We start from the raw sequence: 22267 nt of genomic DNA, 5'->3' as shown, positions 1-22267 counted from the left end.
AAAAAGCATTAGATCAGCTAGATTTAAGAATAAGGTGTGAAGTTTTTTTTTGCTTTGAACTTGCCTTTTTACATAATGATTAATCTTCTGTCATTTTTTTTAGCCACAAATTCCCGCATAGATTTTTCACCGGCCAGTAAAACTGACAGTGGATCATACTCATGTTCATCTTCAAATTCAATAAATGGCGTCACTAAACCAGCTACAGACACAGCAACAGTCAATGTTTTATGTAAGTACTATATTTAAAGAGAGAAGAGAATTGACATGGCTGACTCTGATATGGGATCTGGGAAGGATATTGTTTATTAATTTAGAATATAACAGCAAACACGAAAAAAGAAAGAAAGGAACAACATTTAGAAGAAAAAATACTTTTCAAACCAGGAAAAAATTTATTAAGCTGTGTTGGAATTAAGCAGAAAAGTTTTTAAAAAAAGCATTGGGATTATGATCAAAGGGAGACAACTCTATAATACCATGATAAACTTATGATTTAGCTAGGCCTAAGGGGATCAATAGTTTTTTTTTGTTTTGAAAAATTGTTCTTTTCTTTATTTGATTTGATTTTCTCTTATTTTAATATTTTTCTAAAGAGAATTTAATTTTTTTTTTAAAAGACACTGATTGAACAGGTTGAGTAGTTCACCTCAATAAGGGACAAAAATCCCAACTGACTGTTAGATATGCCAGAAATAAATATAGATTATTTTTTTTCAGATCCTCCAGTCATTACAATACCAGAAGTTTACGAAGTAAATGAATCAGCGACATTAGATATCACATGTAACGTGGATGCTTATCCCGCCCCCTTTTATACAAGATGGCAGAAGACCGACAACAGTATCCAATCAAACAACAACCGATTAACTATTGACAATATCAAACGTTCACACAAGGGCAACTACTCATGTATCTCCAAGAATGCTATGCGACCTTCAGGAGATTCTGAACGTATTGAAGAAAGAATTAAATATACATATCTCTATGTTAGATGTAAGTTATCAAAATAATCAGGAAAGAGAAGAGTCTTGAATTCTATCATCTTTTTAGAATGTAAAACTATAGTTTAGAAATACTGATAATTTGTTGAAAGCAACTTTAGTTTCAATTGTGCAGGTGTTGTTTATTTTTCACCTATTTTTTCCACTTATCACTGGCTTGGGACAGACCCCTTGATCTTTACATGCATGCAATATTTGCCACAGGACTTAATGAACATTTCATTTTTATCATCTGTCAGTTATGAGCATATTATAGACATGTTTTGTGTTATTGAGTTAGAGACAGTTTTTCATACAGAAATAAATACATGATATATTATTTTTTTTCAGATTCCCCTGGCAGTTCTAACATTGCCCCAGTTTCACCTGTTTTTGTAGGAAATTCTCTGACTCTTACCTGCTCTGTTAGTGATCCAGGTAATTATAATATGTAATTAGATACACTGTTAGTGATCCAGGTAATTATAATATGTAATTAGAAACAGAATGATGCATCAATGTAACATTGATATTCAAGGATAATCAACTGCTCATTAAAATTATTCATCAAATCATAGTCAGCACACAAGCAGGTTCTTGATGGCCAATTTGGGCACCACTAAAGACTATGTTGTACAAAGTTTATTAACAGATACCAAAAAGTTCAGGAATCATTGATTGAAATGCACTTTTGAAACTATCAATGCATATTAACATTAACCAAAAATAAACATTTAGCATTATTTGTATTAGTTGATCCAGATCCTTGGCTATTTCAGATGATTACGTTTTCTACATTTCTCTGAATATTTCATGTATGCTTAATTCTTTTGAAATTTTTTTCAAGTGTCAGGCTATAATGAAATTTGGCAATTTTAATTTTAAGGCTATCCAGCACCAACATATGAATGGAGAAAAGTCGAAACCAACCAGTTATTGGCAACAGAAACCTCACGACTGATAATTAATGGAGTTACGTTACAAGATAATGGCAACTATTCCTGTACACCTAAAAACATGATGGGGAGGGGAGGTTCAAGTACAGTCCCTGTGGTTGTCAATGGTGAGTATTTGTAATATAATCATAGTAATTCTAATTCACAGTATTTTATTCATTCCTTATAATTCTAGAAATAAAGTTTGAACACTTTGTTTTGGTAAATGTAATTTATTAAGTATTTTAATCTCTCCTGTCTCCACATATATGTATTCATTGTTTTAATGAATATATAAACTAAAAAAAAACATGTTAATTTGCAATGTTTGATGTTTGTTTTAAAATCTTGAATCTTTTTCTTTTCTGAAATAAAATGGAGTTATCTCCCATTGATTAGCTATAACATTGAATTTAAACAATTTTTCAAGGATTAATAATTTTAATATTTAATGTATTTTTCTTTCAGAAAAACCAACATATGTAGGTGTTCATAAAGATAAAGATACAATATACAACAACAGAACAGGTTATTGGTTACAGTGTAAAGTAAGAGGACGTCCAGAACCATTGATTCAGTGGTATAAAAACGGCAAACCTTTGGATACGTCGGGGAAATTATATAGATTAACTACCACTGTTCTACCTGTCGACACGTTCAGTTTCCTTGTCACTAGTCAAGTTTATTTACAAGGTAATATTCATATAGTTTATAATGAGGTAATATTCTTATAATTTATAATTGGGGAATTTAAGTTGCAGAAAGTTCATGGATTACTTCCCTTTACAATAGATTTAAGGAAAATATTTATGCATGTGTAAAATGAGCTTTGTTGTTCTTTTCCTGCTCAAGACATGATAAGGAACCTTTGTAGGAAGTTTTAAATTTTCTTTCTCATTTGATTACCAATAATTGCATATCATTGTATTACAAGGATATGATATTATCTTTCAATATTTTTGAAATAAAGGTTTCCTTTTCAATGTTGATTTTATTTTTCTATTAAATTAGGTCATAGTACAATGTTTCCTTCCAGCAGGGGAAGGCAAAAGTTCAAAAGTTTATTCTCAGATTCTAGTTTACCTACTCTTGTATTGTATATAAAAGCCATGCATTTGAATGTTTGCAGTTTAAATGATAAGAAATCTTTACTTTTCATCAAAAATAATTTCCTGGTAATATAAATTAACAAGATTTGGTATACTTGCCAATGAGACAACTACCCAACAATGAGATAAACATATGATTCTGCCATTGTTAGTTTGGGAATATAACTTGATTATCTATATTGTTGTTATTTGTAGGAAGTGATCGTGTTGGCACAACAACTCCACAGATCTCTGATGTAGCTAGTTATACTTGTAAAGAAACCACATCTAACATTAATCATACCACACAACTATTTATATACTGTAAGTATAACACTTCAATGGTGGATTCAGGGTTGTTGTTACATGGAAACACATATCCATGGGACACATGTTAACTTAACATTAATTCTATGAATCTGCTCTAAAGTATCAAGCATACCTGACATTCAATATATCTTTTTCCTTTCAAGTAAAATGAATGAACTGTTGTGAGGATGCTCACATACCCCACGCCCCCACATTGTTATTTAAGCATACCAAGTACTTTTTTTTCATTTGAATATTTTAAATAATATGGAGGTATGAACTTCCCCCTTAAATCCTTAACTTCACAATTGGTACATTTACATATATATAGTGGTATACATTCCCAAGACCAGCTTTACAAAGAGGATAAGCTATCTCATTTCATGGTACATTTCCCCATCTTCTTGTTTCGATGGGAAACTTTGTATTACATACCCTTAATTTACATATATTTACTCTATCACCCTGCCTTAATTTTAACAGATATGGTTCTAAGCAAAACTCTTCTTTAAAGTGTAAATAAAATCCCCCCCTTGATGAGTTGTTTATATCAGAGAACCACTTTTGAATTAACTGGTCCTGGAGAAGCTGCCTTACATTAATTTTAATATAATTAAAATCAACTTGCTTCGGAATATTATATAGTTTACAAAAGCCACAGTCATTAAACACAGATTTTACATAGTTAAACCTCTTGAAATTATAACCTTCATGCTCATGCATGTACCAAAGTAACTCATACAGTTTACCCCATAGTTTTTTTATCATTTGTTGCTAGCTTGTGCCAAAAACATACCATTAACTTGATCTGCAGATCACGTGGTATTCTTCAAAGTTCCCCATACACCATAAAATTTGGCGTAGATGATTGCACTCCCAAACTGCGCTTACAAAACTGTAGATGTAATTTTTCAGTATTATTTTTATTTTCAAACCCCCATATTTCCGAGGAATAGGTCAAAATAGGAACCACCAATGCATCAAATAATTTTAACTGTAAATCAATCGGAAGTGAGATATTTTGTATCTTCTTTACACCCCCCTCCTCCCCCAACCATAACTTGACAAAGTCCTTGAATATTGTATGTTACCGCCAACCATAACTTCACAAATTTTTTGTTATTTTATAGTTCCACCAACCATAACTCCAGATGAGAAGGAAGCATCCATTGCTGGGGGTACAGCTCAGTTAAAATGTTTTGGAGAGGGATATCCTGTACCAAACTTTGTCTGGAAGAGAAACAATGCTGTGATTAGCTCTGGAGGGAGACTTACAATTCACCAAACCAAAGTTATAAGTGTAACGAGATCTGAAAGCATTCTACAGATAGATAGAATCGTTGGTCAAGATTTCGGACCTTATACTTGTGAGATGTCCAATCAGTTTGGGAAAACAACTAAAACCATCACTTTAACAGTCAAAAGTAAGTTGGTCATTTCAATTTAAATGTTTCTGTTTTCAGCTGCTATTCTAGATATTAGACATCGAAGCTTCTCTTTATTGTAATTACTAGAATAGATTTTTTGAAAAATCAGGAGGGACATAGTCTGTCGATTTTGCCATAAGAAAACGAGAGTGTGCTTTTTCTCTTTTTTTGTTTTTGTTATTGAGAACTGTTTACTGTAACATAACTGTGATATAAAAATTAATATTTTGAACAAACATTGTTCATATGGTTCCTTTTGTTTTCATTGTTGGTCCTGTTGATACACAATGGATTGTTTTGGAATAGCTTTTGAATTCACAACAATAAATTATTCTGGCAAGTTTTGATAGGAATAACATAAGATGTTATCCATCAATGAATAAAGGTTTTTATTTTGTTGACAGAACAGACTTTTTTTGTAGATGAGAAAAGCTAAGCATGAACACTTTTAATACTATCTTCTGTTTTGAAATCTTTTATTTTATTCAGTATTTTTCCAACTTTTGCATTTTTTCCCTTTTTCTCAGCATGCTTAAATTTCCATTGTCTTATATCCACATCTTTACAGCATTCCTGCTAAATTTATTCAAGAATTCTTAGAGCTTTTATTCCTTTGCTTGAAGCTGAGATCAGCAGTGAGAAAGATAACAATGTATACAGATAACATTTAATTTACCCTCATGTGCATGGGTTTAGTGCATCTTGTAAAAAATTTACCTTTCTTTGGTTCGCTGTCGTAACTTGTCAGTCATGTAAACAGAGGATTTCGGCAATTTTACATCAATTTATATATAATTGGTGAGTATTATTTTGATCATTTGATTACATGTAAAACTCCTTAACCTGGTCAAGTTTAAAGTGGTGATGGAAATTTACATCTGATTAAATGAGAAAAAAAAAGCAGGATGTAATGTAATTCAACAAAAATAGTTATATAATAAAGAAAAAAGATAAATTTATAAAAAGCCTAAATAAATATATAATCATCCTAAGAAAACATATTTGTAATGTAGAAAAATAAATAAAAGCTTGAACAACTATTTTAACTGTGTCTAAATGCATATCAGTTAAAACAATTTTTTTTTAATATTCTTTATATCAAAAACATTCTTAATTTATTGATATTGATAAATCATACTTAAAGAAAGTAATTTTATTGTTTTCAGGTAAACCAGAAGCACCTACAAGCTTGTCAAGTCCAAAAAGGTCATGGGACAAAGTAACATTACGATGGACTCCTGGTTTTAATGGAGGGTCATACCAAGCATTTGTTGTGAAGTACAAAAGTAACCCTCCCAATGCAGGGGACCAATCAATTAGAGTTATGCCTGATAATGCTACAGAATTTACTGTTTCCAGTGAGTAAAAGTTGACTGTATTGGTTACAGCATAGATTGCAAACGAGTTATCTCCCCTTTAGTGTAAAATATTTAAATTTAATTCATGAATTTATTTGATTATGAAAACTATATTTGATACAAAAGAGTGAAGACAAACATATTGTTCATTATGCCAAACAGTACCATCTGATTTTATTTATTAGTTTTGCAAGTATCTGTTTGAATTGTTGTTCCCCAAAGCCCCTCACAATTGGAAACATAGAATGTTGAAACTGAATTTAAAATTAAATTGTTATTCATTCAGAAAATATATTGTTAATGAATGAAGCATATTATAGAATTGATTTCTACTTTTCAGATCTGTTACCCAGTACAGCCTATGTTTTCCAAGTTTGTGGATATAACGAGCTAGGAGAAGGAGACTTGTCAGATTCTATCACAATTACAACTAATGGTGAGTAATCTCCCCTTTTGAATATTTTAGAAAGTGTTAACAATTAGATATCTTCTTTATTATCTATCATTATTTTCTGTATCCATTGTCATGCTTCATGTGAAATAATTAAATAAACTGCTGCAATTCCTGGTGTTGCCAAATTTCGATTATTAAGTTATAAGCTTTGCTTGAAAAAATAAACATTTACATACATTTTCAATATGAATAAACAAAGAAGGGAGTGAAAAATACCTGCAAATCTTGAATAAGATAGAATTAATAAAGTTGACACTTTGGATATTTTTTTCATAATAAAGATGAACACAAAAAATATAAATTTAGCTTTATACACAAATGTATAATAATATTTTGTACTATGGATAAACAGAAAGGTTGCCATGTAAATAGATATGCTCAGTATAGCCTATATTTTATTTTTTATTTCAGGTTATACATTCCCATTTATTAAGGAAACACCAGAGTTTTCTGGTGACAACAAAGAATTAGTCTTAAATCTGGATGTGAACAGTACCTTCTGTGTAAAGGTCAAGGTCAGCACCAATGGTGGACAGTCATGGCAGACCTTTACCAATAATGACCTTGAATGTTTTGATGCCAATGTTGCTAAGATGATCGTGACAACCAATGGAGTAGACAGAATGAATGTTTCCCTCTGTCTTGTAGAGCGTATGGATGTCTGTGGCCAGCCTGTTTCTGTTCGAATTAGTAAGTCTCCAAGCACCTAGATCATGTCGGATTTGTTTATCTAGAAATAAAGCACCTGGGTCATGTGACAAAAGTTTTTATTAAAAAAAAAGACATTTTATACAGATATTTGCATTGATTTTTGGATAGATACATGTATTCAAAAAAAAACATTGCACTTTATTTTATAATTATGAATACAAAGAAAGAGGTTTGATAAGAGCCATTATTCAAATTGCAGAAATCAACAAAAAAATAATGTCTTTTAAAATGATGTGAATTATTGATACTGATAATAATGCATACCATATTTTTGTGTGCTTTTGTAATCTTAGTTTCATTCTAATCAAATAGTTTGTCACATTGCCCAATAGAAATTTTACTTTTAATTGTTATATTTTTTATATTTGTCAATTTTTGGTGTATCAAACAATTTGTTGGTTTTTAAGTGTTGATCATATTCAATGGTTTTCATTGGATCAAAGGAAATAGAGGACATTTATGTTCAAATCAACTTCATGAATTTTAGGTGAATGGAATATCTCTGGTGAGAATGAAGATATTTTTTATCCAAGACAGAAAGACACATGTTATTATTCAAGAGAATATATTTGTGACTTAATATTGCTGTATAAAATTCAAAGGAAAATAACTCTGTTTTGCCTAATGTTTATGTCAGGGGAAATAACTCTGTTTTGCCTAATGTTTATGTCAGGGGAAATAACTCTGTAGTGTTGTGTCATGATACCTTCATTATTATTGCAAGTCTTGAAAATCAATTAAGTTTTTGGCATTTTTATACTCCCAGGAAGTTTTCTATAAATGTGTCAATTTTGAAATGAATTGAGTCATAAAGTTTTTAAGATAAGAGTGAAGACTCTTAATGACCAATATGTGTTTGATCTTTTTGCTGGAATATATCCAGAGCAGACTTCATCACTGTAAATCAAAGAGATGTTATTATTAAGCATGAAAAAAATTCTATGATTCTCCATTTACAATGCAATGTATGGTGTGCATGTGCATTCACAATCTATATGCATTAACATAATATGATTTCAATAGAAAGATCAAACTAACTCTTTATTTCAACATACTAACCAAAATTATACATTTTAGTTGCTTTTTCTCTCTGCATTGATTTCTGAACTTACTAACAGGATGATAAAGGGTATGCTAAGTTGAGGAGAAGGAGAACTTGCTATTGAAAGAATATATTTTTTAACTTGCTCTTTTATTTGGAGTAAATTGAGTTTAAGAAATGAGTACAAGGTACTATAAAATGGTTCAGTAGTGTGACAGGGGGATAAGGGTACGAAAATTCAAAAATTTGTAAACAAGTTAAAATTTTATGAATAAATTATACCTACCTGACATATGTCCGTTAGGATTTCTTTCTCTCGTTGGTATTTAACTCGCTCCCCACCGGAAGTTAAAAACTAGTACTCAGGTGTACTGTTGTGACTTCCGGTCCAGGTAAACGAGATCAGTTTTCACTCGGCGCTTGAAAGACACCTCGTATCAAACTTCTCATTTACGGGGAGGTAGGGTGGTCTGACATATGTCAGGTAGGTATAATTTATTCATAAAATTTTAACTTGTTTACAAATTTTTGAATTTTAATTTCATAAATTAAAGACCTACCTGACATATGTCCGTTAGGATTATCTCTGATTCCAAAGCAATCCCTTTCTGGATGTGGATAAATAGAAGTTTGCCTCTATAGATCTTCAGGAATAATTTTCCTCTTCTTCACATCAGTTCATTTTATATATATGTACAAACATCTTTTTGTAGTTTTTAAAGTTTTATGATTTTTTTAAATATTTTTCTGCATTTTTTATAAAAATGTTTCCCACAACTTCATGTTGTAATTATTTTCTATATACAGTTAAAATATACCACTGTTAATATTTACACACAAAACTAAAACATTCTCTCCACCAAACTCGTCAGGAAAGTATTCAAATGTTTAAAAAATCCACCTGTACATCTTTTAAGTAAAAATTCACAAAAGTGTTGGCTTGACTCCAATCTGCACAATCTAAAATGTCTTTCATTTTTGCTCCTTTGAAAAGAGCCCAGGAAGGTCCAATTGACCTAGTAGAATGTCCTTTCACTGAAGGAATATCTTTCTTCTGTTTCTTATATGCATGCTTAATCACCTTAACTAACCAACTTGAAATAGTTTGTGAAGACACTGGTCTATGTGGTTTATTTACAGTTAAAAACAATTTCAGTTCATCTTTGCCATTCTTGTCTCTTAAATCCTCTGTATTCCTCAAATAATGTGTCAAAGCCCTCTTAGGATCTAACAATCTGTTGTTTTCAAAAGCTGGAACAAAAATAGTTGGACTTTGATGAGAAATTCTATCTTGTTTTGACAAACCATGACGTAAAAAAGTTACCCCTTTTTTCTGAACATTAACTGAACCTTCACCAATTCTCAAAGATTGCAAATCCCCACATCTTCTAAAAGTAGTAATTGCAATAAGAAAAATTGTTTTCCAAGTTATATATTTCAAACTAGCTTTTTTCATTGGTTCATAAGGTTCTTTCTTTAGTAAGTCTAAGACTAAAGGTAAATCCCACTCGGGTACAAGTTTTCGTTTAGGCGGTCTCGTATTAAAAACCCCTTTCAGTAATCTTATAATGTAAGGATGTTGACCAACAGGGATTTTTTCAATAGGAGATAATACTGAAGACAGCATAGACCTGTAACCTGCAATTGTCCTATACTGTAAACCTTTGTCAAATAAATGTGTTAAAAAATTTGCACAATTTTCTAAAGAAGCTGTATAGGGATCGATATCCCGTTCAGAACACCAGCTATTGTATTTTCTAAATTTAGCTTTGTAATCCTTTTGAGTACCTGCCCGCCAAGATGCTGACAAGAGTTTCCTAGCGTTTTCAGAAAAACCTTTTGTTTTGAGCTGCTGCTCGATAGTAGCCATGCAGTTAACTGAAACACTTCTGGGTTCGGATGTGCCACTTTTCTCTTGCCCTGAACCAGTAGATTTTCTACTAGTGGAAGTTTTAGAGGACAAGCTACTAGTAGTTGTAACAACTGGGGATACCAATGTTGTCTTGGCCAATGTGGAGCTATCAGTATTATCTCGCACTGAAATTTTTGCATGTGCTGTAAAATTTTTGGAATTAGTGCAAGGGGGGGGAAATGCATAGGCAAACATGTTGTTCCAATCTATGGATAGAGCATCCACTGCTAATGCTTGTGGGTGATTCATCCATGAGCAAAACACAACTGCTTTTTTGTTTTCGTTCGTCGCAAAAAGATCGATTGTTGGATGCCCCCAATTTTGAAAAATTTGATGCACAACTGAATTGTCTAATTCCCACTCTGTTGCCTGAATTTTTATCCGACTCAATTGATCTGCTAACACATTGTTTACTCCCGCAATGTGTGCTGCTTTCAGATAAATTTTGTTTTCTAGGGCAAACATCCATAAATCCCAAGTCCTTTGACATAGCTGAAGTGACCGAGTCCCTCCTTGCTTGTTTATGTATTGGACTACCGTAACATTGTCTGACCGAATCAAAACTAGTTTGTTTTTCAAAAATTTCTGAAATTTCTTCACAGTCAGAAAAACTGCTTCCAATTCTAGATTGTTTATATGTAACAGTTTTTGCTCCTCTGTCCAAAGACCCTGAGCTGTTAGATTGTTCATGTGACCCCCCCAACCCGACTTGGAGGCATCCGTCGTGATTGTAACTGAGGTCTGATTTTGTTTTAAAGATCTTCCCTGCATAATGTTTGCTAAAGACAACCACCATTTCAAATGAACTTTTAGGTTTGGAGTACATTGAATTTGAAAATCTAAACTCATTTTTGATGGGGTCCAATTTCGAAGTAAATGTAATTGGACAGGCCTCATAAATAACCTGGCATTCGGAATCAACTCTAGACAAGATGCCATTTTCCCCAATACTTCCATGTAATGTCTGGCTGTTACCATGCCATTCATTACTTTTTGTACTGATAAAAATAGACTCTGTATCCTGTCCTGAGTTGGTAATACCAAACCTTGATCGAACTTGAACACCGCTCCCAAATACGTGATTGTTTGATTTGGTATTAAACTGGACTTTTCGTGATTGATTAAAAAGCCTAGTCGAACAAGGAGATTCAACATTATTTCTCGATCTATTACAAGTTTTTGTTGAAACTGATTGACACACATCCAATCGTCTAGATATACTGCTAGACGTATGTTTTGTTTTCTTAAATGGGCCGCAACTACTGACACCACCTTCGTAAAAACTCGAGGTGATCATGTTGGGCCAAAACAAAGGGCTTTGAACTGGTAAACTTGACCTTGAACAGAAAATCTGAGGTATTTCCTGTGATTTTTGAATACTTTTATATGAAAATAAGCGTCTTTTAAGTCCAGACTTATTGCCCAATCTCCTTGTTTTACTAAGTTTAACACCTTTGAAATTGTGTCCATTTTGAAGTGTTGCTTCCGAAGATACTGATTTAGTGGTTTCAAATTTATAACCGGTCTCATTTGTCCATTCTTTTTTGGAACTAGGAATAATGTACTGTAAAAACCTGTCATTCGTTCTTTGACTGGTACTTTTTCTATAGCCCCTTTTTCCAAAAGAGAATTTATTTCTAAATTTAAAATATCCCAATTTTTTGTACTGACTACTGTCTTTTTTATTCCCTGAAAAGGAGGCTTTTGCAGAAACTCCAGTTTGTAACCGTCTTTGATTATTGACAGAACCCACTGATCCTGAGTTATCTGCTCCCATTCTTGTAAAAAATGTGTTAACCGCCCCCCGACCGGTATGTGTATCTTCGGAAACTTCACTTTTCTCACCTTGTCATCTAGAGTATCCTGAGGTTTTTCCTCCTCTACTGTTACTAGCCCCTCTTTTAAACTTAGGGATCCGAAAATGTGGAACTTCATTTTTAGTCTCACTATGCCCAACTTTTTTCTCAAACTGTCTACTATTAAAATTTGGCTTATTTGAATAACCAGAACGATCTGATGACTCTGTTTTGTCCTTTACCACATAAGGTTTCTTAGAACCAGAGGCTTCTGAAGAAGACACAGTCTTTCTCTTACCCAAATAGGATTTTTTAACACTAATGTCTGGTAGTAAGTCGTCCAGAGCTTTATTTTTCTCTTTACGAGTCTTGAGAAATTTTTCAAAGTCAGATCCAAACACACCATCTGCTGATAATGGTAAATCAGACAAGTCTCTAGCCTCATCAATTTCATATAAACCTGTATCAGTCATAGCTACTTGCCTTCTTACAATGTGATGAAAAGTACCTGTACGCCCCACTTGATCTAAGCTTTTAGTGGACATGGCAAATACATCTCTAACCTGTTGTATTGCTTTATCAGAATCTACATTGTCTGACTGTAAAGTTTGCATTAGCGCACCCAAACCTTGTTGCATGTACATATGCATAACAATACCCATGTAGGCAGCTTGTTGACCTCTGTAAGCTATTTTTTCAATCATTTTACTAGGTTGACTAAATAAACATTTACCACCTTTTGTAACTGAAGCTTTCTTGCCATGTTTTTTAATCAAACATCTACTTATCAAATCATCAATAGTAGGAACCAGTAAAAATTTTTCAGTATCTTCATGTACTGGAAAAGCATCTTTGCTTTCTTCAGCAAAAGCAGATACTAAATTAGGATGTTCAGCTCTCCAACTATTTAACAAAACCTGCTTTTGTGTCTCGTCAATTTCAATGCCAATTTTCTTTTCAGACTTTTTTGTCAAGGCATCATCCCCAAAGAGATCAAACAAACACTTTTTTGTCTCTACGGACAAGTGTTCTTCATCAGAGGACTTTGTGTCCCACTCATTGTCACTTTCACCTAATATTTCATCATCCCTTGGTCTGATTGAAACATTGTCATCAGAATTTTCATTTTCTGACAATTCCCGGCGCAAACTTTGTGTTTGCTCACGCTCACGACCTTCAGGTTGTCTTTGTGACAAACCTTTTGCCTCAGAATTTTTGTCGCCATTTTCGGCACAATTCTTGGCTTGAAACAATGTTATCAACGTATCAAATTTATCATTAACATTGTCCAACTTACTGTTCATTTTCTCTTCAAGAATGTCATATCTGCTTCTCCGCTTTTTCTTCGTCTTTGAACTTGAAGAACTGGTTTTTCTAATGCCAATGGCGGTTCCCGCGCCATCAACACTGCTCTCATCTCGTGGTTACTCCACGTGCTCACTAGTACTGTCGCTATTCATTATAACTACAGTTTACAAACGTTTTTATACCACGCTGAAAAACACGACCGTCTTTCAAGCGCCGAGAAAGAAAACTGATCTCGTTTACCTGGACCGGAAGTCACAACAGTACACCTGAGTACTAGTTTTTAACTTCCGGTGGGGAGCGAGTTAAATACCAACGAGAGAAAGAAATCCTAACGGACATATGTCAGGTAGGTCTTTAATTTATGAAATTAAAATTACCCTTATATAAAAATAATTTGACAGTAATGTACTTGCTCATTTAAAGACCATTGCATTGGCATAATCATTCTTAAAGTGCTTAGTAAGCTAAATATTACCTGAACAAGATTTGTAGAAAAAGTAAATTGTGTATATCGGAAATCAATAGATAATGTTAATTGTCATTATGATATAAACATCTTCAAGGGAAAACATAAGCATATCTTATATAAAAAAAGGAGATGTTGTTCTCAACTTTTACTTCATTTTTTCGATACATATTCAGCCAAGTAAGAAATGAGAAAAGCATGCTTAAACATAAAGACTAGGGAAAAATGGCCCAAAAAATATAAATCTAGAGCTAATCCTTTCCTATGCAGACCATCTTTCTGAGCCAAGCCCCTTTTCTTAACAAAATTTTTAAGCATGGTCATCTCAAGTTTTAACTAATAATGATAAATTTTCCCAATCTTAACATGGTCAAACTTAATTTACACATGTTCAATGGGTCAGTTTCAAAGTAGTATTTTCTCATGCAGGTGATCATTTTACTACCTGACCATAAATTGTTTATTTTCTGAAAGGAAATAAGATTATAGAGCAGATAACACACAATAATGGCTCCAGTGTTAAAGTGGAGCGAGAGGCTATTTCTAAATATTTGCCAAAACCAATTTTATTTTCTTTCAATCAATAGTTCATTGAATTTGTCCGTTGAAATGAAATCCTTCACCTGTGTATTACACACCTTCATTGTACCCATCAAATTTTAATCTGATCAAGCGAAGGCTTTTGGACTCAGTGGTAACATCCGTGAATTAAAATGTTGTCCATTGTCCGATCCGAACGATTTTTAAAGGATTTGGTGAGATCATGGGGTGAAGTTGACAATTTGTTTCGGTATCAATACCTGATTATTTATAAAATCAAAGTGGATTAGGTAAAAGTCAGTTTTGTTATGTCAACATTCACAGCTAAAAAAGGGACAGCATTTATTGTTATTGATAAATAAAAATTTTGGTGAAAGATTTTTCTTCAATATATAAAAAAAAAATCCCTTATTTGGTGATATTTTTTTTTTTTTTTAAAGATGTTCATTTCATTACAAAATTTAAATTTAAACCTGGTTAGACAATTATATAACTAATGGATTAACATTTGCACCACAAATTTGTGTAAAAAATCGCCAAAAAGTAATACACCTTTACTGGAACTTTAAAAAATAAATGAAAAAATTCTAAAGACTAGAATTTAACATATACTGTGAGTAGAGTAAAGTTCAAAGAGGGAAACCAATATAAATTGATTTTCCCTTTGAAGGCCCCTTAATAGTTAACATTACATGTAACAGACATATGGCCTATAGCATTTGATTATTTCATCCCAGGATTATATCAATATTTATTTTAGACTTGTGTTTACATCTTGTCAAGTTATATAGTAAAGATACCCATCTTTTGATTACATAAAGAAATCTAAATTACCTGGGAGGGAAAGTTTTAAAATAGGGGGAAGTCAAGCAAAAACATTTACTGTACAAGGGGACATCCCAGTTCTATTCTGAGTGGTATATTTGATACATTTTGGAAACAAACGAAGCTTGAAAATTTTGATGTTTCATAATTCAAAGATTTGTATAGTGATAAAAAAATTCTCCCTAATTGAATTTTAATAAACTTTAAAGCCAATTAATATCAAACCATATAGTTTCCCCAGATCAGTTATATCAAAATAAAAATAAAAAATCTCTGTTTCATGTTTCTATAATTCAATTTTTAGGAGATAATCTTTCATTCAATGCAATTTAGAATTTTAATTCTATACCCTTATGGGCCTTTGAAATATACAATATTTTTATACATGTGGCATGAAATGTCAATTGCCTGTGGAAATTTAAAAGTCAATAAATAATTCATTTATGTAAAATGTGAGGAATATGAAACATTTCACATTTTTGCTCAACTATCAAATTTTTAATACCTACATCATAAACAATGTCTGACAGATTTGCTACCTGTCTAAATTTCATTAGATAATCACCCTCCAAAACAAAATAAACTCAGCTCAAAATGTTTAATTCAATTAACTTCAGAAGAGTCTATTGTCCTGAATAGGGTTGAAAGGTTACACCTGGGAATCTTTCACTGTTGATTGGGTAGATTTCACTCAACCTTGAAGAGAATTCAGGTCATCTGAATGTAGTGGAATGGAGTAAATAATTTGTTGAGATTTTGTTTATTAATTAATTTCTGTGGTGTGTTATTTCCCCCTTTTGTGTATTGGATTTTACTTTAATTAGTGTGGAAGTGTTATCCCACCTTGACTAGAATCTGTTACCAACTGGAGAAAGGAATACACCATGTTGATTTCATTGCTGAAATAGACAACCATGGTGAAATAGAAGTATTTATTCATATTTTCACTGGGAAAATCCTTTCAGTTTTATTAAATTTGTACCTTTGGGATTTAAATGAAAAAGTAATTAAGAATATTAATTTTTGGAGAAGTGACATTTGAATGGATATGAAGATTTTTGTAACATTGTGTGAAATATTATTGGATACAACAATCAGATGAAGTTTTAATTATTGGATATTTAGCTGAAGATAATATCTACAAAACTATTGAATTATTCATCAACACAGAACAAAATGTCAGGTGAGAGAAAATTTCTATCTTTCAAATCAATAAGAAACTTATCATTTTCATGATGTGGCATAAAAATATAGGTAAATTACTTATGATATCTAACCTTGTAGATGTTTTTATGAGTCATAAGAGTTCCTTTTGAAAAATAAGCAGTTTAAAATTGTGAAAAATAAACTATTCAGCAGGAAACGTGATATGAAAATTCATAACTTCCCCTATTTGTTTTTTGGCTGTAACAGAGACAGTCTCTGGCTGTAATAACTAATACAGGAGTTATTCAAATTGTTCCTCATGTTTAATGAAATGGACTAGCTGGCGAGTCTCTATACATGCATGCTATTTGTGGCCAGAATTGAGAGAGACAGGCAATTTTAAGATGCTCGAACCCATTTTTTTTTCTTGTTTCAATACAGGGAATGAATCTGTGTGTTTGTCCATTGCATAAGGGAGGAGAGCAAAGACTCAATAAAGATACCTAATATATGATTTTGTAAGCTAGACATCCATTTAGTCCTATAGTATTAGACGCTGCAGGTTCATAACATTTACATTCAACGTTTTTTATTGGATATTTTTTTTTTACTATCAATGTTGAACCAGTTATATTATAGGACTAGAATCCATTCTTTTATATAACACTTATCAGTTGTTTTCAAATCAAAACAGTTGGAGAAGACTTAAAATCTTTAGCGAAAAAAAAAGATAGCTAAAAAATTTAAAAGGGAAATGTTGAAGATGCTACTTTGAATTATAATTTTTTCACTCTAGATGTGAAAAGTACATTGCTCTAAGAAATTTGACATAAGTGTTAATTAGATGAGTCTATATAAAACTGTTACAAAATTAAGAATCAGTCTTGCATTAAGAAGAACATTATATTGAAGATATTTCTGTGTCTTAGTTTTCCTGTGGTCTGATGTTCATTCATGTATTAAGGAAATTAGAATTGTTTTTGTATTTTACATTTAAATTACATCATTGCCTTTTCCTGATCCTCATTTAATTGACACAACTTTGAGATTAAGGATAAGTGTGAACACAATCTATAAGGATAATCTGGATCGGAATGTTAAAAAGGGGGGATAATTCCTAAGATAATCCTGAATTGTGATAGACATTATGTCATTCTATTGTACATGTTTAACATCCAAACAATAGACTTATAAGGATAAGCTAGATATAGATTAATCTGGTCAAAAATGAAAATTGGAAACTTTAACACTTTTTTGTAGAAAAAAATAAAGGTAGCTTTGAAATTATGTGACTGTCAAAATAGCCCTAAGTGTAAATATCATGCTTTTAAATTGAATTATGCTTTTTTTTTTGGATGGGGGAGTTCAGTCACAGGTATTTGAATGCTTTGTCAATAAGGAACCTGTGTTAATAACATGGTTAATCTCAGTCCTTTCCTTGTTTGTGACTAGCATCTATATCTGCTTTTGGATATCTTGTCCAGTATCTAAAAGGTTGTATCAACACCCAAGAGTTATTTACTTTGAGTTCTTTTCTTTTTTCTTATCACAATTCTAATTGTCTGTACAGTAAAGAATGGACTTGATGAATCTTATGATAAAAAAGAAATCAGTTTATCTAGACCATTTTTGCTGGAGGATATTTTTTGTACCATAATGGGATAATCCCATTTTCTCTGTCTGACTCATGAGTAATTAATGAAAGCTTAATCATATTGTGTCATCATAACACATGTTCCAATAATATCTAATGCAGTCATTTTTTGAAAATTTAATTGATATCATTGATTTAAAATCATTACTAAGTACTATTACCTTGAATATGAATAATAAGTGGAATTAGGCATTATAGTTTTCTGGATTTTCCAAACGTTTGGATCAAGGATACCAAAGTTATAAGTGTTTATTGAAAGAAGATAAAATATAGTATTGACCACTGTTTTTATATGTACTATAGCTCCAATAAAATAGCACATTAAATCAGTTGGTGTTGGCTACTTGACTCGGGAGAGGAATAGTGTGAGAAAGTAGAAAACATCCTGGATTATGAATGATTGTGTGTTGGTTGTTTAACGTCCTTTGGCAAATATTTCATGCATATTCAGGACGGTAACATTTTTGATTAAGAATCAACCTTGAATACTATTGTAACGTCTGACCCACTATTTTTCTCGGACCTCATCAGACACGAGTTATTGGCATAAAATTGAATTGTTTTCAAGAATGAAATATTTGCAAGAAATTTGAACAGTTCAGATTCACAGGCTTTTGTCTCAGAAAAACAATCCTATATACCTTAATAAACATGTTATATAGATTTTTTTTTCTGAGACAACTGCCTGTGTTCAGATCATAGAAAACTGCACAATACAATTAAATCAAGTAAATTATTTGGAAACATTGATAGAGTAGATGTTCCCTCAACCTCTAAAGATGAAAAGTAAATTTTAAATTAACAGTCAGATTATCTTGATTGGTTAAACTCCAAAGAAAACAACAAGTGTCTTATCCTGAATATCAGTGAAGACCATGATAAATATCACTTCATAAATAGTGGGGGGTTTACCAGTGGCAGAACAAGGGAATGTCAATATTGACCCTTTACACAAATACCTTCAGTACTAACCAAAAACTCTCACTTTTAATTAAGAGTTGATAACGGTCAGTGTCTTTAGTTTGTGAAATATTTACATTGGGGTGGAATTGTAATGAGAAATGAAGAGATTGAAACAAACTTGTGATAATGAAGGGTGAAAGTTTTAATTGGTTTTACCTCTCCAGGTCCATTTATGTTCTGGGTCAGAGTAAACTTGACTCATTACAAGCTTTAGATGTAATGGTATACCAGTTAAGGATCAGAGAGGGATAGTGAAGTATTCTGATAAAATATATCCAGATACTTAGTTCTTTCAAGTGGTTTTCTAGATAACTTCTAGCATGTCTAGAAATCTTATCTTTTAAGCAGTTGTCAAGTTTCTGCTTCTATTTGGTTAAATTGGTTCTCCAGACTTTACTAATTGGCACATTTCACTTATTCAAATCATTCATTAGCACTCTACTTTCTCAATTGGCTATCAGTTACTTTGTTTTAATGATTTTCTTGTTTAGTTACTGAGTTTGGATTGTAATCCCAATGGCAATATTTGTTCATTTATTCCCAATTTCTCACATTTCTGGGTTATATACACTGCATGAGTATTCAGCATTATGTCCAATGGCCTATAAAGTCCTGTCAAGGACTTGTATAGTGAGCAAGGATTTGTATAGTCTCACTATACAAATCCTTGGTCCTGTCCAGTTGGATTTGTTTCAGAAACTCTTTTATTTATTGCATTGCTGCATAATTGCTTGAGTATAAGCATCAATAGACAAGTCTTGAACATAGAAAAGACTTTTAGTAGACATTAATAGTTAGCCAGCTTACAATATGTGAACAAATTGACCAATATGTTTAGACGATTTTAAGCCACTGTCAGCATACAGTAATGTAGGGGTTTAATTTTCAAACCAATGACCTGGAATAGGTTGACTCAACCCCATGATAAATTGTCCTTTATACCAAGTTATGATATGCATATATATGTATTACAACATACTGAAGGCAGTTGCTTATTCAGCATATTTCAGTCCCCTTTCTTTTACAGTTTTATCCCCTAGCCTCAGTTTCAATATGTTCCGTCAGGTTGTGTGAAAGTTATAACATTGACAATAGGAATACAATGATCTATATGAATAATGTTGATGGTCTGCCAAACTTTCACTTATAAAAAATCTTGTATATTTTGAACCTTTATGAATATGAAAATTTAAGATAAATTGAAATTAAACTAGGACTAGATTTTCCCTATTGACAGACAAGTTTACTAATATTACCAGATAATAGTAAAGTTGTATTTGTTAGATTTGTTTCTTTGTTGGAATAACTAGACTCTGGTTCTTACATTCATTGATATTATACAGAACAATGGCTTATGAATGGCATTGTACAATGTATTAATTTCAGCTTATCAAATTCCTTTTTGATTTAAATTTTAAAGATTTTCTAGCTTGTAAATACGTGCATGTTAAAGCAAAGCATACAGTTCATGTAACATACATAGCTTTGATTTAAAAGTATAATGCTGTATGTAATGTTAAATGCAAAAATAATCTGAAACCATACATAGTGTTAGTACATGTCTTGCCTACCAATTCCTTCAAGCTAATATCTACATATATGTATACCGGTATGTATATCTAAGGAAAGTTTTTTCTTTAAGATTTGAAAATATTGTTACATTATTATATCTAAGGTAAATGGTAGGTAAAATCTGAACATTTAATTTGTGTAACCTAGATTTATTTGTTCCGTTTGAAGTCGTGTGTTATTTTGTACCAGATAAAATCTGAAATCAGGTAAAATGTTAGTCATTACCGATCGGTCGAACTGTTTGAACATGACTATATAATTATATACAAATCTATAATACTTTGTTCGTAAGGTCGAGGTTTAATAAAATCCCCCTTTGTCGATTTAAAAACCACTTTGCTGTAAAGAAAAAACATCAACAAACAGGCTTTAACAATAGGTATTCCTCAATAAACATTCTTATAGCGTTCCTTAAAATAGAATGTGTGGTATTATACAGAGATGTATGCCACCTAGTGAAGCAGAAAGTATTGTACTTATTGTACGTAAAGGGATTAGGTTTCTTTAACATGTCCGATATTCAGTATCCCGTCAACAAGACTAAATGACTTGATCGATATCCTTTATAAGATTTGTATTCTGATGTCTTCACATTTAAAAATCAGAAATGCATTAGAATTTGAATTTCCCATTTTCAAATCTTGATTTGGTTGTATTTAAGTTGAAACTTAATAAACCATGCTTTGTTATGTGTTATGCCTACAATGCTATGATAAACCAAGGGATATTTTACATTAAGTGAAAAAAGGTGGTAGAAATCATAGGATAGGGAGGCTATCACGGGGGAGTATTATAAAACTTTTCTGTAAAAAAAACTGTTAAATATAATTACAGAAGAGACAAAATGTGGTTAATAAATTCATGCTATGAAAGCTACCGGTAGTCTAAAGCAGAAGAAAAATGATTTTTTACTGTTCTTGATCAACACTGAGGCCTTCAACACAGAATAAGCTAACATCTAATAGAAACTTCACGATGGCAACCAGCAATGATTTAGTGAATTTCTTTATACTACATCTACCCGTTGGTTAATTTCAACATATTATAGACTATAATGGTCAAATAATCAAACGAAAAACATCATATAGTATTAATATGGTATGGATTGCGTGGTTGATTTCAGAGAACAGTCTGTCATTAATTGCCTCAGTACATATACCTTTAGTGTGACAAGCAACAATATAATCCTAGTATCATGCAACACTTTTTAAAAAATCAATTTGTTCATTTGTAGATAATGCTATCACATTTTCCAATCATCTTGACTGAAATTAGATATTCATTTTGTTTTTTACTGAAATCAATTGATTTTTGGGTGTGAACAAAAGTGAAAAGGTATAGCGTGATTACTCCTTCAAATATATATCTGTTTCTAATCTTTAACAAATAAGGAAGCTTTGTTTTATCAGTCTCAACAAATGTACTCTCTATTTGTTTGGTTTTAAATACAAATATGGATAGACAAATTTTTATATAAAGTACAAAACTCTGATTTCTATATTTATACTGTGTCAGTTGCTTTTAACAAAATGGAGGGAGTAGGGCTTTGCCTCCGTAGATGAAAGTTAAACCAATTGCAAGTTAACATAATGTTTGTCTTAATTTCAAACGTGCATCTTTTACAAGAGAATTCATCTTCACAGTGGCCCTGAAACCTCTCCCATTTATTTAGAAGTATTCCAGTATATTTTGTTCCTTGGCATTGATAAATTGTTAAGCAGACCAATTTAAAGACTGTATCATTATAAAGGCTGTGCTTTACACAAAACTTTGTTGAA

General features: G+C 31.9%; 1 protein-coding gene across 15 annotated transcripts in view; it reads left to right on the top strand.

The window, feature by feature from the left end:
• Nucleotides 1–22267, top strand: part of LOC143080860 (hemicentin-1-like) — a 77622-nt gene that overhangs the window by 41266 nt on the left and 14089 nt on the right. For 14 of the 15 annotated variants that reach the window (XM_076256941.1, XM_076256953.1, XM_076256952.1 and 11 more), the window contains 10 exons: nucleotides 104–232; nucleotides 721–996; nucleotides 1335–1421; nucleotides 1870–2046; nucleotides 2387–2611; nucleotides 3223–3330; nucleotides 4446–4739; nucleotides 5909–6100; nucleotides 6441–6536; nucleotides 6966–7244. In XM_076256941.1, coding sequence (XP_076113056.1) covers nucleotides 104–232; nucleotides 721–996; nucleotides 1335–1421; nucleotides 1870–2046; nucleotides 2387–2611; nucleotides 3223–3330; nucleotides 4446–4739; nucleotides 5909–6100; nucleotides 6441–6536; nucleotides 6966–7244 — 1863 coding nt within the window. The remainder of the gene's footprint in view (nucleotides 1–103; nucleotides 233–720; nucleotides 997–1334; nucleotides 1422–1869; nucleotides 2047–2386; nucleotides 2612–3222; nucleotides 3331–4445; nucleotides 4740–5908; nucleotides 6101–6440; nucleotides 6537–6965; nucleotides 7245–22267) is intronic. The other variant, XM_076256957.1, reaches the window with a different exon arrangement.

This window comes from Mytilus galloprovincialis, chromosome 6 (assembly GCF_965363235.1).
Source record: "Mytilus galloprovincialis chromosome 6, xbMytGall1.hap1.1, whole genome shotgun sequence".
Lineage (NCBI taxonomy): Eukaryota > Metazoa > Mollusca > Bivalvia > Mytilida > Mytilidae > Mytilus > Mytilus galloprovincialis.
Note: the sequence above shows the minus strand (reverse complement) of the source record. Positions and strands in the feature narration are given on the sequence as shown.